The sequence below is a fragment of the Sphaeramia orbicularis genome, chromosome 14, assembly GCF_902148855.1.
Source record: "Sphaeramia orbicularis chromosome 14, fSphaOr1.1, whole genome shotgun sequence".
NCBI classification, from domain to species: Eukaryota; Metazoa; Chordata; class Actinopteri; order Kurtiformes; family Apogonidae; genus Sphaeramia; species Sphaeramia orbicularis.
In genome coordinates this window covers 34,696,198-34,715,289 of record NC_043970.1, presented here as the reverse complement: position 1 = coordinate 34,715,289, position 19,092 = coordinate 34,696,198, and the positions used below count along the sequence as shown (strand labels likewise).

The window sequence follows — 19,092 nt, the reverse complement described above, 5'->3', positions numbered from 1 at the left end:
ACAAGTCACTGAACGGGACAGAGCAGCACAGTCAACAACCTGGAGGGGGTGAGGTATGAAGCGGTTCATTTGCATTTAAAGGGCCAGCACTGAGAACAACCTTTCTCATGTCATTACTCAGAAATAGGGTTGAAGATGGACCTGTGGAGTTTAATGAATGACCCAAGCATAGCATTTACAGTTTATGTAGACTGCAGGGAAATGTTTTAGAATGTGTAATTCCATTTTTTTTTTTTTAAAAAAAGCAAAATATCACTCCTTTAAATGATCCTGTGCCTCTTTTGTCTTCCTTTTTATGTCTTTGTTTTTCCTTCTATCCCTCATCTTTCCTCTGTTTTCTCATCAGGCTGTGATGTGGAGCTGATGGAGGACATTAAAGGCCTGACAGCGGGGGTCTCCAGCCGAAAAAGAGGGAAACGCCGGTACTTCTGGGAATACAGTGAGCAGCTCACCCCCTCCAAACAGGAACGTATGCTGAAGCCATCTGAGTGGACAGACACACGCTGCCTAGCAACCTGTATCAGAAGAACGGGCCTCTCCATGGTATATACGCAGAACATACAGACACACACTGAGCATTCAGCAAAACACGTGTCTATTAATGTTTCCTCATTTACATTTATTCCTTAATCATTAATCTCCTTCATCATTACCTAAGGCTTACTTTATAGAATACTGAGTGGAAAGTGTTACATAAGGTGTTTTTGGTGTTTAATGTCCTCAAGTAGCTGTACACAGCATGTTGCAGTGTTTAAGCAATCACTCAAAATCATAAATAAATGAATGTCTAATTTCTTATATTAAAGACACAAGCTGTTTAAAAGCAGTAAAAATTCACAGAATATTAGTCGTTCTCTCTGCACACACGTTTCTGTATTTACATACTCTTTTTTTTTTTTGCACAGGGTTTCACAAAGGATGACTCATAATGTGTTTGAATAATTTTGTTCCCGTTTTCCTAAAGAATAAATTCCTCATTATTGTGGCATTTTTAAATTGTATAGCTACTAAGGTACTGTGTTGTGTACCTCAAATGCTGCTGTCCATTAGTATTTTTAATATTGCTTATTTAATGGTAGTCTAGTATGTTTTTTTTTGTTATTTATTCTTAATTTGTAACAGTTCTATTTAATTTTTGCAATAAACCTTTAGATTATTTAGCACTGAGACCTGAGTACTACATTTCATTCACATATTCTGGAATAATGAATGACAAAGTATCCTTGTATCAAGGTGCATATTTTGTTTATTCATTCGAAGCTCGACACTCAAAATCAACCAGAGCTCCTAGTTCTCAAATTCTGCCTCTGTGACTACACACTTTAAGAAAATGAAAAGACTTTTGTGCGCAAGTATTTTATGTGTGTTGCATTACTCAGTTTGGACTTAATATATGAAATAATTCATTGACCTAAAGATTTGACGCGTATAGTTCATCAGCTGGTGTCCAGCTGTGTGCAGAAAAAAGATGAATGCATTCTTTCATTATTTAAATCAGAGACTATGAAGCATTTTCTTCCTAAACCTTTGTCATTATTCAAGCTTGTCTGTGTTACTGAGCTGTCATTTCACAAAGACACCGCTGGGTTTCCACATACATAAATGCTTTATCCTCACAGAAACATTAAACTTGCTTTTTGTTTGTTCTAATAAAGGAAAGTACATGCTGAAGAAGTCTCGTCGTACAGATGTGGAAGACCTGACTCCAAATCCACGTAAGCTGCTGCAGATCGGCACAGAGCTCCGCAACCTGAACAAGGTGATCAGTGACCTGACTCCTGTCAATGAACTGCCACTCAATGCACGACCAAGATCCCGCAAGGAGAAGAACAAGCTGGCATCCAGGTACGAAACACTCATATACACGTTAAGCACATATAGTTCTGTAGAATGTCTTCAACAGCAAATGGATTTTAAAATGTTAACAGCACTTATAGTTACTTTATGTTTCCCTGACATCATCCTCTAGCTAGAGCACATGCTTTGTCTGCATATCTCTGCTTTATGTGTAATATCTTTTGTGTTTTATAGAGCTTGTCGTTTAAAAAAGAAGGCTCAGTATGAAGCAAACAAAGTGAAGCTCTGGGGTCTCAGCACAGAGTACGGTATGTATGACTAATAACATTTTTCATATTTTACTTACATGTACCTCTCAGTTATTATTTTAAACATGACTATTTGTTTCACATCTCAGACCAGAGGATAATGCATTTTAATTTGTCATTCTGTGGGGTTGCAGTGTGTGCACTTAATAGATTTATAAATGAAAGGCGCTCGTCTCATTTCTCACACAAAAAGCTCTTTAAAAACAGTGTAAATGAAAAGCACATTATCCATTTATCCTGTGTTATACTGTGTGTATTTGTTACCTTTGTTTGGATAGTTATGCAGAGGATGACTCATCATGTATCTGAATAATGTATGCGGGTGTGTTATTCTGTAGATCGACTGCTGTTTGTGATCAATGCCATCAAGGAGGAGATTGTGGCCCGAGTGGAGGACTCTTCCCCCCGTCCGACCAACATGACTGACACTCTGGAGAGGCTCATCCAGGAGAGACTCGGTGAGAACAGCACAAACACTAAAAGTTGGTCAGAATTCATAAGCTCACAATCAGTTACTACTTTGTAAAATAGCTACTCTTATGACAATGGATCAGAGAGGTTATGCGTAATATTCACCTAGAAGAAATTAGAGATATTATTAGGGGTTTCACCGGAAAGTTCTATGCCACTTGGCAGCCATTTATCACTTTTGTTGAAGGTATGGTAGCTACCAACATATCTGTGTAACTTCAATATTTTTTTACCTTTTTAATTATTTATTTTTTAATTCATTAATTCATTTATTTTTAATTTTCTGTCCCCTTTTTTATGTGTATGTAAACTTACAAATATGTACATGTCTGAGTATATCTGTACATATATATACATGTATATGTATGTGTCTGTACATATTTGAAGGGGGTTTATATATTTTTGTACGCAAGTGTATTACGTCCAGTTGTGTATAAACTTAACAAAGGTCTAGTACCTTTTTTTTTTTTTTTTTTTTTTGGGGGGGGGGGGGGAGGCAGTTGGATAGGAACTGTATACGGCAATTTCATGTTCAAGTTGTATGTTTCTTGTTATAAAAAATTTGAAAACTTTAAATACAAAAGACGTTGATTTAATTTTTTTTTTTTTTTTTTTTTTGTGCAAGAAAATGCACACATCACAAACTTTGGGGTCAAGTTGGTCAAATATTACCAAACTCACCAGGAAAGCTGGCATCAGTAAATATTGATCTGCATTCTCACTGAGGGTGCCCTTTTTTCATCACACCCTGTTTTTTGCAAGTATTAATATGAAGTAAATCATTTTAAATGATAGTCATGATCACTGTTTTTGCAACTGTAACTGGAAATAAAATGTACTGAATACATAATTTTGTTTCTGTGTGTAGTGACACCACCTGTTGCTGGGCAGACTTCGGACTTTGTCAACAAGATCCTAGAGAACACAGGACGTGGTGATCCCACTGGTGGACTGGTTGGCCTACGAGTCCCCACCTCCAAAATTTAGACAGACCGCAGTCCACCGAGAGCCGTGGACTAAATATTACCACCGTGCTGTTCCGTTGTAACTATGCTCCCCTCTGCATGCCTCTCCAACCCAGAGTACATACACATTGTTAGTCACACAAACACACATACCACCCACTGTGTGTATGTATGTGTGCTTGTTTTAGCCATACTCCTGTATGGCATATACCCTAGCTTTCTGTCTCTGCACACTGCGCACAGACTCAGTGCGTCACTGTCTCCCAACCCATCATGAGCATTTGTTGGGAAAAGTGTCTCTAAAAGAAAGTGATGGTTAGGTGTATAGCTAATAGCACGTTCTAAATCCACCAGTGATTATTAGATGTGTTTAACATAGCATTGTGTAAGCTCTAAGCTTAGGGTCGGCTCAGTCACACAAGTGTAACTGCTGGAGTTTTCTCACATGATTCGTTTTTGGTTGGAATGACAGCGGAAAAGTCGTGTTGGAAAAGCTGAAAAAGATCCAGTTATGATTTCTAAGAGGTTAAAACTCACACAGCAAAAATTAACTCCAGGTTGTTACTGAAAATTGACCCGCTCAATGCACTTTGTTGAAAATGGCTTCGGTTGTTGAGACAGCTGCAGAGAAGGCATTACAGGGTGGCAGGAAATATTTTGTATTGAAGGCCTAAATATGTTCATGCCATCCCCTGTCTGCCTGTTGACTATGCTGTTGTTAAATTGTAGGAGTAACCATTTAGCGAAGGATGCTCAAAAATGCAAAAAGAAAAACAGTAGGAACAGAAAGATCAGATTTAGAAATTGAGCAAGAAAAGTCCTGCTGGTTTAACATTTGACGACTTAAACAACAGGAGGTGGTTGATGACTATGTGGAGAGGAAGAGCATATAGTTTGGTGCTTTTTGGCCTCGTGCTGATTGTAACTGGACTGAGTGAAACGGCCATTTTGCCAGTATGGGAGCAGACTTGTGAGGTAGATGGTGGTGGTGACGGTGATGACAATGATACAAACAGTGACCCATCTCCTCTTGGAATTGTACATAAGTGTCTGTCAGTGAAAGAAAACAATGTCATCGGCTCCCCTTTTTTGTACAGTAGAGATGACCAGGCTAACAGTTTGGTGTGTTCATACTAGTGTTTGATCAGAGTTCTATTCATTGTGCCTTGTGTATGTATGTGTGTGTTTCTGTAAGTCTGAGTGTGTATGAGGGACTGAATGAGAAGAAGTGATTGGTTAGAACTCCCTGAGGTCCAGCAGAGGAGATTTTACACTGAGGGAGGTTGATAGTGAATGCGAGGAGGGAGACACCTGTGGGGTTTGTTGTGTATTTCAGTTGTTTAAAGATATTCTGAATGTACATAAAAAAACGGAAGCTCTCGTTGCGTGATGCCACAGAGTCTGTGTATATAGGAGGGCTCTGCAATAGATTACTTATGGTTTTTGGTACTCTGTTTTGGGGATTGGGGAAGGGTTGACAGATATTTTCGTTTAGAGTTACAAAAAAATATTTGCACACTATATTTTGATTGTTTTTTGTACCAAAGACACATGCAACGAAATGGCGACCAGCCAGTTAAAGTAAGGTTTTGCACAGCTTACCTGACGCCGTATTGAATGTAAGAAATGTGGGAGGGTCAGGGAACTTCATAGAACTGTGAAATTAGCTTGGGTCCAATTCTGTACAGAAAAGGAACATTCATTCTTTTTTTGTTTTATTTTATTCTAAACAAAATCATCCCATCTGTGGGCTTCTTTAGTAGATTTGTTGCTTAGGAAGCACGTCATTCCTCAGCTGATTTCCTCCCTCCACATGCTAATCGTGTTAACGGCGCTATCTAGGATGGAAAAACCCAGAGCGCTAGTAGATAAGCTATGTTACATTTTTGCTTGTTTGTCAAAATGTCACCTACAATAACCAAAATGTTATGTACTTGTGTCACTTGTTTGATTTCTATATGTAGACAAGGTTTAGTTCATCAACAAAATATTAACTGAATTGTGTTTAAAGTACTGTATATAGAAACATTAATGGTATATCTATCAATGGTGAAACGCCACTTTTCATGACAATGGATTCATTTTAAGCATGACACATTTCTAAAGCCTATCCTTACATTGAGAAACTTAGAGGAAAAAAACCCCAGAAAAACCAAAAAAAAAAGTTCTTGTTATATTTTTGTATCTTAGCTGCCTGTTAGCTTTCCTGAAGGTTTGGAAGTATTTGTCAGTCAGGGTTTTACAATTCTCCAATCGGAGAGAAGGAGGAAGAGAAGAGAGAGGTCTTACAGATCAGATAGTTTGATAGAAAAATGAGCGCTCAACCCCTCCTGTCTGCTGGCAGAGAGAAAAAAAAAACAGATAATCAGGACTGGACTTATCACAAAAACGCAGTGAAGCCGTTTGTAAGGTGTAAAAATAGAACAAGGACACACTGCTGTCTGTAGCGAGGACCCAGCTGCAGTGTTGTCATAGACGCTGTAAGAAAGCCAAAGCCATTAGAGTCTGTTCCAGATCGATGAGATTCAGCACTGTGTGTTGTTTACATTTACACAGCAGTCCTTTTAAAGGGGTACTCCAAAGATTGAACTTGTGTGGAGAAAAAAAAAGTCCTCACTCACTTTTGATTAAAAGTTAAATGTATTTCCCATAATGCACTTTGACAGTAGAGAAAATGGTGCAAACAAACTTATCCTCACTTCTGCCAATTATGCTTCTGCTAAATGTCAAAATTTAATGCAGGCTTGTAAAGGTGAAGGTGAGGCTGATGTCTTCATGTGTTTGGTTGACATAACACCAGTGTAAAAGTAGCCAAATTTGATGTGTAAAATCACTGGAGTTCCCCTTTTAAAAGTGTTGATTAATAATTCCGGGGTTGACATTGCTGCCTTTGGGGACGAATTACCACATTTTAACAAGTGTTTTCACATCCAAAACAACAGATATCTGGATGTTTCACAGAATCTTTTTTTTAAATTTTATTTAACACAATAACACAGGCCAAAACTGAGCATCCAACCTTACCAATATTCTTACCTCAAAGGAGGTGCTGCCAGTTCCAGGAAACAGTCAACCAGAACGGACGCTGTCAATGAGTAAATATAACAAACATTAACCAGATTAATCCAGAGTAGTTAAAGGTAAAGGAAATCTCCTTAGGCTGAGTGAACTCTGTCGTCTGCTGATGGGATTCAGGCTGTGGTCTATATCGTGTGGTTGAGAAACCGCTAGCCCTACATATATATATTTTTACTGTTTCCTGTTTTCTGTCAAAAAAAAGGGAGAAATGGTGCTTTTTCTGAAACTAGAACGATGAGTATCCATGATTCTTATTTGACTTCTTAGTCTAGTTGTAGCCTAATGACTTGCTCTCCCCGACCGTCCATAGTTATTTTCTTAGTAGTGATTAATTTTTGTAAATAGACTATAAGTTAATATGTATCTTCTAAATGTTAGATATATGTATAAAATACTCTATCTTATATGTTTGAAAACAAAAGCACTTTGTCCAAAAAAGGAAAAAAAAACAAAAAGAAAAGCATTTTTTTCTTCCATTTGCTGCTAAAAGGCCTGGTGTGAATGCTGCAAGTGTACTTTGACGACTACTTGCTCGGATAGGTCTATTACCTGACTCGGCTAGGTCTATAAACTAGCAAGAATTAGGTTTATTTGCCTGACGAGGGTTAGATCTACATGTTTCTGAAGCCGTGTAATGATATGAGAATGATATGAGGTGTATCATTACTACAGTGTTTCTGCAGAAGGGCAGGTCTATTTCCTGGTCAAGGAGTGTGTTTGTGGTCTTATAAACAAACAGGAGGGTTTTGATTCCAGGTCCCCTACATAGATCCTGATGCTGACCCCTTGGCGTCATGATTCATTTGCCTTCAGTAGAGGTTTCCTATGGAAAACTGATTCTGCTTTGGCTTCCTCTTCAGGGTGATGTACAGCGTAGACACATTTCTCCAGAGAGCTATATTGTTATCATTTGTAAACTGATTTCTACTTGTGACTTAATGAGGAGGGGTTTAGCCTTTGGCGGCCAGGAAGAGCTTGTTTGAAAGATGTTGTTCCCGGCCGCCTTGGGGGAAGTTACTATATCACTGTACTGTATGGCAAGCCAATTACAAATGGAGACTCAATCCGGACACTTATTGCCTTCTTAAAGAACTTTTCACATATACACAAACAGAAATAACCACACGGCAAAGGCATGTCAGAATCCAGAGGTTTCTGACATTCCAACAACAACAACAATAAACCCATTCAGCCTGATTGGCCCACAAAACAACTGACTGAAGTAGCAGACATGGGGGGAAATTCTTCTGAAAAGTGGCTTCACGTATTTCTCTCGAATATCTGAAGCATATTTTCAGCTTTAATTTCACCCACGTCGAGCGGGGGGGTCAACCGTGGTTAATTAAAATGGGCCGCTGGTTGACGGACGTTAGCCCGACAAGTGAAGCGTGTGTGTGTTTTGTTGTCGATCACCAGAGGCTGGTTCAAGAAAGAGTCCTCACAGGTTTTTACATTTAACATGATAGGCGCAAGCTGTGCAACTTTACATTCAAAACCAGGAGACTCTGTGGCATTTTAACAGTCAAGGAAATGAGTGAAAATCCACGCCAGTAAAAAAAAAAACAATTCCTTATTCTTTTTATTTCTGTTGACATAAATACTATAGAGTCAACTGTTAAGCTAATAGAGTGTGTAACTTTGTGCTACTCTTGTCCAATAAAAGCTAAGTGGATCCATAAAGCTCTTCTTCAGCAAATCAGGGTAATATCGTTCTTCTATCTGACATATGTGATGACATATAAAATCAAAAGAAAATATATTTATGTATTCTGATTAATGTCGCCATTCTTTACTCTATATTGTGTGTATGTGTGTGTGTGTTATGAAATATCAATGTCAATCAATATGGTGCAATGCTCTCTTACACAAATTAAAAGAAAACGCCAACAGACTCATCACAAGAATCCACACAAGTTTCTCCGCTTTCTTCCAAAGCGGTGTTCAAGCAAACTGCGAACGTTTCCCTCTCGACAAGGATTTGACTCTGATTTCCAACCGTGATCCAACTAGGGTTTGTCACATGGTGCTGATTATTTTTCATTGTCTGAGGAATAATCCAAGAATTGGACATCTGGCATCTGTATTCAGATTTCTCCATGTGATCGTTGTTTTCGATACCAGACCCCCCCACACACACACACACCTTTGATCATTTGTCATTGATTCTGTTGATGTCCGTTGATAGCATGATTCCCCAGTTGGACCAATCAGAGGAAGATTCACATTGATTCTTGCTCTCAGATTTCTGTATTACTGACTTGTACGATTGTTACTGTTCAACTTTTATTTTCTTTGTAAAAGCCCGACTCCTGGATTTGACAGCACTGCTCCAACTGATTCATGTCAGTGAAGACGCACAAAATATTCATCTAACTGAAAACAAATCACAGACCCCCTTTTTATTTTCTTACAAGAAATAGGAATTAGCTTTATTTTTTTTATTCAAAAGCATTTCTGGAAAATGATCACCAAAAGAAGAAGTCCCTCAAATTTGCTGAAATTGTCTTTCCGACCAATGATCAAATCCCAAAGATAAAAAAAAAAAACAAACAAACATAAAATCAACCTGCAACCTGTTAAACTTGGAGCAAACATCTCCTAAAATGACACCTGAGGAGGTTTTCCTATGTACCTGTGGCCTGTGCTGTCAGATCTCAGAGTCCGGCTTTGGGTTTCTGTTTTTCAAGGCATTTCAGATGTTTCTTGTTTGAACCCATGTGGGCTTCCCTTGTTGCTTGTAAAACCCACCTCATCTTCAGAGGCTGTATGCTTACTTCTCTCCACATTTATCCCTGTGTAAAATAGATTAAAAAAAAAAAAACACACAAAAAAAACCAACAAAAAAACAGATGTACTCTGATACGGGAATGCAGTGGGAATGATGTTTCTGCATGCCGATTACCTGCATAGAACTGAGAGAATCAAGTGACGTCTGGAGGTTTTAGAAATAATCGGCCAATCGTCAGAACTTCGTCGTCACAAAGTCGTTGCATGGCTTTTTGGGCTCACTGTACTCTCAGTCGAATGATTTCATATTTGCTGCTATTGAATGAGCACAAAGAGACATAGATTTTGGTTTAGGGTGTCAATTACAGTATATTATTCCCACACAGCCCAGTTTTTTCACACCTTTTATTCCTTCGACAGTCAAAAGATGAACACCGTTTCTCACTTGCACTTGGTTTTTACATTTTCAGTGAAAAAAAAGCTATTTGAATATGATGCCTGCTGAACCAGGTGCCTTAATCAGATAGATGAGAACACCAATCTGCACCTTCTGTCAGTCTGGAGGGGGTTTCCCTACAGAAACAAAGGGGCTGGGTTTCCCAAAACCTAAACTTGGAGTTCTCAAAACTGAACTGAACACCTCAGTTAAGCCCAAATGAGTACATTTTGTATCCGAAAGGAGCTGTTTGTGATTTTGTGTCTTAACAGGAGAATTAACTCTGCATTAATGTCCCTTTTTTGAAGGTTGAGCTGAAGAAGAGCCGACAGTAGACGACGGCTTATAGTGTGAATTGGACGCTGTTTTGGGAAACCTGGTTCTATTTTGAACTTTTTCTCTGCCCACTACGCCACGTTATTGTGTTTTCTGTATTGGCTGCTGCTGCTATCACTGCTGGTGTGTCCACATAGAGAAGAGCAGAACTTCCGCTGTGTCTGAGGCAGAGGGAGACTTTGACCTGCTTTATACTTTGTGAATTACCACGCGTTGTTGTTATCCGTCTTCTTCTTCTTCTTCTTCTTCTGTGGTTTCGACATGGAGTGTTGAAAGTGTTGCTGCCTCTCGAGACCTTTACATGATAGAATATTAAAAAAAAAAAAAAAACTAAAACAGACCTTTCCATATCTTAACTTTGCTCTTATGAAGTGCCAGACCCTCCTTGAAGTCAGTGTTGGCACTGAGTCGCGAGTTTTGCGAATGAAGCGACAAACTGAGCATGGAGGTAAACTGTGGTGCTAATACGTCCGTGGCTGGGTGCTAACATGGCTGTGTTGAAGCTGTATTAGCCATATTATTTCTTCTGTTGACGACTCCGGTCAGTTCTCGTGTTTCTGACTGCTGCACTGCTGTATGCTGACATAGCGAGGTATAACTCTGCTGCTGCTGCTTTGCTGATGAATGTAGACTCGTCTTCGCTCAGCAGGGTCGTACAGGACAGACGTGAGTGTCTGGTGAAGCTTTTCCTGTTGTGGTCGACTTTCTGTTAGACTTTGGTTGGAAGACTCTGTCGTCAGGATCCAGAAAGATCATGAATGTTGTATCTTTATGTGGCCGCTGTCCTGCTTGTATGTTTTAAAACTTTTTTTATTATTATTATTATTATTAATATTATTAATATTGTGGTTTATTATTTATGCTCTGACTCTTGTCAAACATTGCACGTTAAAATTTTATTTCTAAATTATATTTTATTGCCTTTTCCCTAATCCCAGTGTTCATACATTTCTTTGACCTATTTGCATATATTTATTTCTTTTGTCCTTTAAATTAACACATAAGGAGACAATTTGTTTATACTAGAATTTATATTTTTCCAATGCATCTGGCTGTACCAGGAGTCAGACCTGGCATGAATTTTACTGATAATAATCAAAGTCACAATGAAACTAATCCCCTAAATATCTGACAGTAACCACCCAAAGACATATAGTCTTATACTACATGGAAAATATTGAATCTTTACTGAATATGGTATTAGCCTTATTGTCTTGTATCCTCATTATTAAATGATTTTACATTAATAATAACTAATAATCTTTAAAATGCAGTTTGGAGATGAAAATAGTGATAAATACTGTCACTAATTCATATAGTAGACAGTTAATAATCACCAATAAATGCGTTAAATGCATGTAAAACTTTTCATTTATGTTTTGTTGTCATTTCATTGTCTGTTTGCTTTGAGGGAAGCACTTAAGAATGTCACAAAAGCATCGAACTTAGTTCAAATGTAATATAATTGAGGTTAGATCTGCAACTAATGATTATTATTATTGTCTGGCGACTGTTTCTCAATTTATGAATCAGTTATTTGGTTTTGAAAATGTCACAAAGTGGTGAAAAAATGTTGATTTATGTTTCCCAAAGTCCAATTAAGATGTCTTATTTGTTCCAGAACCCAAAGATGTTCACTGTGTTGTAAGAGGTGTAAAAATATTCGAGAGGTGAAATCAGAGACATTTTGACTTGTCCTCCATTGTTGAAAACTAGTTGATTATTTGTTGAAGTTCTAGTACAAGTACTCCAAGATGAGTGAATACATTTAGTTATTGTCTGAGTGATTTTCTGTCAAAAAATCTGGACAGAAAAGCCACTGTCAGCTCTTTAGTTTTATTGTGACTTAATCAGTGAAACTCATGACGTGTTTTGCCATCTGAGGTTTGAGGCAGTAAAGCCCTGAATCAGGCTCGTCTTATCGCCTGGACACGGCCGACGTCTGAAGTAAAACAGGCGAGGAGTTAAATTTACCTGCTTCGTTTGTCTTTGATGTGGAAATTGGTATATTTGATCAGTTTTCTGGGAAAACTTCACTGCGCCAGAGATGTTTCGTACCTTCTGGGTGCTTTTTTTTTTTGTTTTTTTTTTTTTTCCCTTTTTTTTCAGAAGGGCTTTGGTTCGCAGTCGTCTCGTCAGGGAGCTCCTGAGATTAGCCAGGGGTCATTAAAGGCTGGTGGGCAGAGACGTCTCAAACCGCCCCCCCCCCCTGCAGTGAACCACAGGGGGAGGTGTTTCATTTCCTCTTCTGCAGACTGATATTAAAGAAAAAAATGACAACAACCCACCCTCTGTAATAAAAACAAAACCCCTCTTTCTATATCAACACACGTTCAACTCATCATCCAACACTGCAATGATTTACATCTCCTTCCAGACTTGCCAAAATGCATGACGCGAGAGAGATTTAACTTATAAGAAAAAGAAAAAAAAGTTCTAAAGCATCCAGTTTATTTTTATTTTTAATTTTGACGACGACGAGAGTAACATGATTTTCTAGGAAATCCATACAAGTCCAAACATGTAGAGGATGTGGGAGGTATCGGTCATCCTGAGCTCCACAGCTACATGCCATTGTTATGATGCTTCTGGTCTTGTATGGTTACTTATTTGACTAGATCAACAGCATGGGATCTTTCTGTAGTTAGTCCTGTGTGTGTTCCTCTCCCCAGTCTCAGTAGGAAGGCTGTACTTCATTGCTAAGTGCTCTATAATAGATCTCTTGGTGATTAAAATTTCATAAAGAAGCAAAACCTGCAGAAAGTGTATCCTGCTGAAACTAACTTGATCCTCTCTTTAGCAATGACGTCTATATTTGTAGTTCACATATATGCCTGTTCAAATACAATATCTTGACAGTTGTTATATTTATGTTGTGTAATAAATGTCGTGCTGGGTTTATACTTTTGTCTAACTTTTTCTTTTCATTTTACATTGTAACTTTTTTCTTGGAGGCACAGTGGATGGCTTTATGCACAGACGTGGACATCTAACAGTCTTTTATTTTATTTTTTGGTTTGTACTGTAACAGCTCGTTCTGTCTCAGAGCTTCTGACAGTTTTTGTCTCTGGCTGCTCTACATCCTGCGGACACCTGCCCTGAATCTCTGTTGTGTTATTGTGCCTCTCGCTTTTCTTTTTCTTTCTAGATTTCTTTTTCTTTTATTTTTTTTAAATTACTTTTATTTCATTATTTCTCTGTTGTATCAGCCAGGCGTTGGTACCTCAGCTCTGCTTGTAACCACAATAGTCTGATTATGTTTTATTGATTTTAATATCAAAATAATAAAACCATTAGCACCCCATTCTGTTGTTGATTCCTGTCTGTGTATGTATGAGATATGGACGTCTTCTTGAACTGAAATCATGATTTTGTTAATATGAAAACTGTCAGCAACAGTTTAATAATTGATAAATCATTTAAGGTTTAGTCAGTTTATATCTATCTATCTATCTATCTATCTATCTATCTATCTATCTATCTATCTATCTATCTATCTATCTATATATATATATATATATATATATATATATATATATCTATATCATTGACAATACATAAATTCATGAATGGTAATGTGAATCTGATTGCTCATACTAGTCAGTCACAATTTAAAAAAAAAACAAAACTAAGCATCATCAACATATTTTGCTAATATTAATATCAGCAGAGGTGTTTGTGAGGGAAATAACTTCAAGAAAATGTATGTCTTGTTTTTTTGTTTTTAAGTCCAACATCCTATTATTCTGGATCTTATTTGTAGGCACAAAGGTTATGTTATTACCAGCAGCAGTATGAGTCACATAACTCAGTGGTTCTCAAACTTTTCACAGTGGAGTACCCCCCAAAATATACTTTTTCAATACCCCCAACTCTCGTTTCAGCATTTTTGATTAAAAAAAAATAAAAATAATAATAATAATTGGCAAGATTAGTTCCTGTGCCAAAGGTGTCTGTTTATATTTTCAAAACTTTGTAAACAAACAACATATATTTAACTGTAATATATAAAAGATAACACGTTAAGTCAATTTTGTGTGCAAAATATAAACTGTAAAGTGTCCTCTTTCACTGATGAGAAAAATAAATAAATTGGTCATTAATTAATAAATGAACCTTTCATCAACAAAAAATAATGACTTAGCTACTCAGATAAACTCATTTTGAATAATATGAAATACAAATGTTCTTAAAATGTTACCAAAGCTGAAACAAGATGATTGACAATAAAACATTATATGAATGAATTAACTGTATTTTATATTTCAACATTAATTCTCATTATTTATTTTGTATGACATGATGCCTTATTTAATGTATTTTTCCCAAAAAAATTTCAAGTACCCCCTGGCCTTCTTTCAAGTACCCCTAGGGGTACGCCTCCCCACTTCGGGAACCCCAGCATTAACTGAAACAAATAAACAATAACTGAAACAATTGCACTTTTGTAATTGGAACTATTTTAGATGCCTTTTTAGTTTGTTTGAATCTGATAAATTCTTATATATGATGGTGGATTATTATATCCCCCAGGAATGTGCCAATACTTCATTCAAGTTATCAAGTGGTTACGTTTTTAGAGAGTTCGCCTTCTAGGACGACAACATGTATTTTGGTCCTCCGACCTGCCGTACAAAAACAAATATGGCGTCTTCGATGGACGTTCATGTCCGGATTTGTGCGCAAGAAATGATAAATATGACTTGGAAATTAAAGCTCTAATTCAGGTAAGAAGTGGTGACATATGCGTGAACGAGTTATTTCATTTGGGCTCAGGATGGTATCGGCTTTGTTCCGGAGACGTTGTCGTTTAAGAAACACAAAACTGATGCTAATGTTAGCAAGCTAACAGTGAAAATGACTCAAGGGAAAACAAACATTTTAGTCACAGTTCTAAGTAATTGTTGATTCGAAGTTATTATACTGTTGGAAATGTATTTATTGAGTATGGTTCAACTTAGTTGCGACACTGTCGTCTACTTTGGAATAAGTATTATAGTATAATAAGTAGCACAAAAGTTCATATTATCAAAACGGTTTTGTGTTACAGTCATTTTAATTGTAGGACTTTAACGATAGTATTACAAAGAATAAGATAAAAACTAGTTTTTGATGTGTTCACAGTTGAGTGAAAGGAGGATTAGTCAGTCACCCAGGTAAATTATAATTGGTTTCATATTAAGTGAGTTATTGCCCCATCTCTTTATATTTTCCATTATATCAAAAGCCTTGTGTGCGTGTGTGTGTGTGTGTGTGTGTGTGTTTATGCAGGATATCAGAGATTGTCCAGGACCTCAGTCTGCTCTCATGGACCTCAACTCTCAGGTCAAAGGGAAGTTCAACAAGCTCAGACTCAGAATACAGGTCAGGTTTCATTAACATGTGTGTGGTATTTAGATATTATTGTTAAAAAATGAGCTGTATTTCTAACAGTTGATTTCATGTTGTTATTGTTGTTGTTGTTAGGACCTGGAGCAGATGGCCAGAGAGCAGGACAGAGAGACAGACAGACTGGAGATCCAGGCAGAGACAGAGAGCCAGCGAAGACAGATGATGAGGTCTGTAGATACATTGGCTGATGAACGTGCATTTCTTCCTCAAATTTTTATTTTTATTTTTTTATTAGAAAGCTGTCAAATGAAACATCAGACCAGAGTTACTGTAATGAAGAAAACACAGAAACAACTCTTCTTGAAATGGGTTTTGTTCTCCTCTGTTCCCCAGTAACCAGACTGCATGGAGGAAGGCCAACTTGGCCTGTAAACTGGCCATTGATAACATGGAGAAGGATGAGCTGCTCCACGGAGGGGAAAATGAGAGCACACGACAGAGGTTCATACTGCCCAAAGCTGCTCAGGCTTTTCTGTAGTACTGTAGATGTTTTACTAATCTCAGCCCATGCCAGTATGATGGTATTAAGTGATAAGTACATTCTAGATTCACCAGAAGGCAAGGCAGGTTTATTTCTATAACACATTTCATGTACAAGACAATTCAAAGTGCTTTACATAAAACATTAAAAGCATTACAGCAGGGAAGCAATAAAAAGTATAGGCATGAGAGAAAAGAAAAGGAAAAAAAAAAAAACCTGGATAAATAGATAAGAGAGATAAAATAGATAAAAACTTTAAGCTTAAAAGAAGGTGCAATCTGAACGGATGAATTAAAACTCTATTCAAATGCAGCTGAGAACAGGTGGGTCTTTAACCTGGATTTAAATAAACTGAGTGTTTCAGCTGATCTGAGAAGGAAAATCATTATTATTAGTTCTTATTATTATTATTAGTTCATGTCTTTATTTTTCCAGTAAATGCAGGAGTAAACTGAGTCACGAACCAAATGAAGCAGGTTTTTTAGGATAGAAAGTGTTTACTCCTATTACTATTATTACATCCAGCATTTTTCACAGCATCTACATGTCACCTGACCAGATTATGTTTGTATGTATTTATTTAGGAGAGTGACCAAAGAAAGCTTAGTGGAAACCAGCAGCAACATCACAGAGAGCCTGATGTCTATAAGCAGAATGATGTCTGAGCAAGTGAAGCAGAGTGAAGATGCCATTAACACACTAGGTAAGAAAAAAAAAACTTACAACGTTCATTCATGCTTTTTTTTTGTTTTACTGTATATTTTCAGTAGTACGACAAACATACTGACAAGCATCTGGTACTTAATGTAGGTCCTAGTAGCATTAAACATGTTCTTCATTAAGTTGAAGAGATTTTTGTTTAGTTTTCACATATTAATTACTTTATTATTGGATTAAGTAAATATAGTTAAGTATCATAACATTTAGCCTGTCACATTTCACATATTTAACAACTTTTAAATAGAAAAACAAAACAATTAAAATAAAAGCAAAAATTACATTGGTTACTACAGTTTTAGAGCAGTGCAATGTGGCTATATTTTGATATAGTCATTTTATATCCAAGTATTCAGATATATCGTACATATGTAGCACATTTTCTTAAATAGTTTTCCATGAACTGACACATGTAGAAACCTATTTATTATTAGCGTTAGAATTATATACTTGATAAAAGATATGTTCTCATGTTTAAATTAAAAAAAAACAAAATTATTTGGAATATTATTTAGCCAGCCAGCTGCACAGGATAAGCACCAGTTGTGCATGTATCATAATGTAAAATAAGTGGTTCCAAGTGGTGAAGTGGATAGTTCTCGTGCCTCACAGCAAGAAGGTTCTGGGTTCGATTCCAACACCGATGGGGGTGGGACCTTTCTGTGTGGAATTTGCATGTTGTGTGTTTGTGTGGGTTCTCTCCGGGTACTCCGGTTTCCTCCCACCATCCAAACAGAGGTAGACTGATAGGTTAATTGGTTAATCTAAATTGCCCATAGTGAGAGTGGTTATTCATCTGCCCTCCATCAGCCCTGCGATGAACTGGCGAGATGAACTGGCTCCAGCAACCCTAGTGGTGGTGCCCGGCACAACAAACCCTGCCCTTCACACATATTTCACCCATTACAAGTAAATGGGAAGATTTTAAAAATTCATAAAAAATATGAACATTGACCATCTGTTCCCAGTCCATTCTGGGTCACTGGCAATCTATCAAGTCAGTTTGATATGAATTCAGTCAATAGTTTTGCTGATACAGACATGTGAAATTTCACCCATTATATGTTAAGGAGAAAAAAAAATTAAAGATTCACAAAAAATGGAAACTTTGACCCACTTTTCCCAAAATGTATTGACATCTGGCAATCTGTAAACCCAATATGGTATAAATTCAACCAATAATTTTGCTGCTAGAGTGTTAACAAACCAACCAAACCACAAACAATACCCCTTGCCTCCCCTTCGGGGGTTGGGTTAATAATTTAATGATATGGTATAAAATATATCTATAGTTTCAAGTAAAACTACTACAGAGCTAAAATGAGATATGGTCAAAACTATGATAATGTGCTATGGCATTACAGTTGTTGGAAAAGACATTTAGTGAGTTTACTTTTCTGGTCTATGTCATGTTCATCACAGGAGAATGATATTGCAGTAAAGACTTTGATTTGCAAAACAGTGAATTAACAGCAACAAATCTTAGATGACGGATAGATGTCATATTGTCACAGTGTTTATTACACTGCTGCAGTTTTCAGTTTTTACTAAATTTTTTTTTCCACAGAAAAATTGTATGTCTGGGTTTTCTTTATTGTTCAAAATACAGACTTTTAGGTTGAGAATCTACTTTCCTTTGTTGCTCCTGAGGTTTTTCCATGTCACTTGTGTATTTTCTAACACATCTTCCTCATCGTCATCACAGCGACATCTTCCAGAACGGTGCAGGAAACCAACGAGGAGTTCAAAAACATGACAGGAACCATCCACCTGGGGAGGAAACTCATCCTTAAATACAACCGTCGGGAGCTCACGGACAAGCTGCTCATCTTCCTGGCTCTGGCACTGTTCCTCGCCACTGTCCTTTACATCCTGAAGAAGCGTTTTCTTCCCTTCATTTAGGAATCACCCAGGATAAGCACCAACCAGCACGTTACTTCAGAGCAGGGATCACACACCCAGCATCAGCCTGAATGATTTCCAGGTATTTTTCTCAGTGGAGTCAAACAGAACATTACAGCATTTTAACTGGATTGGACATTATGGTGGTTATAAGCAGCAGAGAAACTGGAGTATTTCACATGGAAGTGCTTTCAGGTGCAAGATTCAAATTGTTAAGCAGCATCGTTAGGAGCTAAAGCAGTATGTATCATGTGGGTTCAGAGACATGAAAGACTAAAGCTTTTGTTTAAATATATGGACTGTCACATGTTTACAACTTGTAGGAAAAAAAGTGTAAATAGCGTAGTAAATTTAATTGGCATTACAAGGTTCTTATCAGGCATCGCCATGATTCATGTCAGAAACATCGTCACACTTGAACGCAGGACAAAAAGCTCTGTGATACTGTCCCTCCAATCTGTCTCTAAGTACGTCATCTCTCAT

The 19,092-nt window shown here is 37.3% G+C and overlaps 2 protein-coding genes across 2 annotated transcripts in view; both read left to right on the top strand.

The window, feature by feature from the left end:
• The window catches only part of LOC115433631 (CREB3 regulatory factor-like), a 34,989-nt gene extending 22,399 nt beyond the window's left edge, over positions 1-12,590 (top strand). Inside the window, 6 exon segments of the mRNA XM_030155137.1 lie at positions 347-490; positions 493-543; positions 1,656-1,845; positions 2,032-2,105; positions 2,444-2,563; positions 3,445-12,590. Coding sequence (XP_030010997.1) covers positions 347-490; positions 493-543; positions 1,656-1,845; positions 2,032-2,105; positions 2,444-2,563; positions 3,445-3,563 — 698 coding nt within the window. The 3' untranslated portion in view covers positions 3,564-12,590.
• Positions 12,591-14,762: 2,172 nt separating this feature from the next.
• On the top strand, positions 14,763-18,609 carry bnip1b (BCL2 interacting protein 1b). Its single transcript, XM_030153998.1, is given in 7 exon segments — positions 14,763-14,808; positions 14,811-14,845; positions 15,390-15,482; positions 15,585-15,676; positions 15,843-15,950; positions 16,575-16,693; positions 18,413-18,609. Coding segments are annotated over 7 exon segments (690 nt in total).
• Positions 18,610-19,092: the final 483 nt, after the last annotated feature.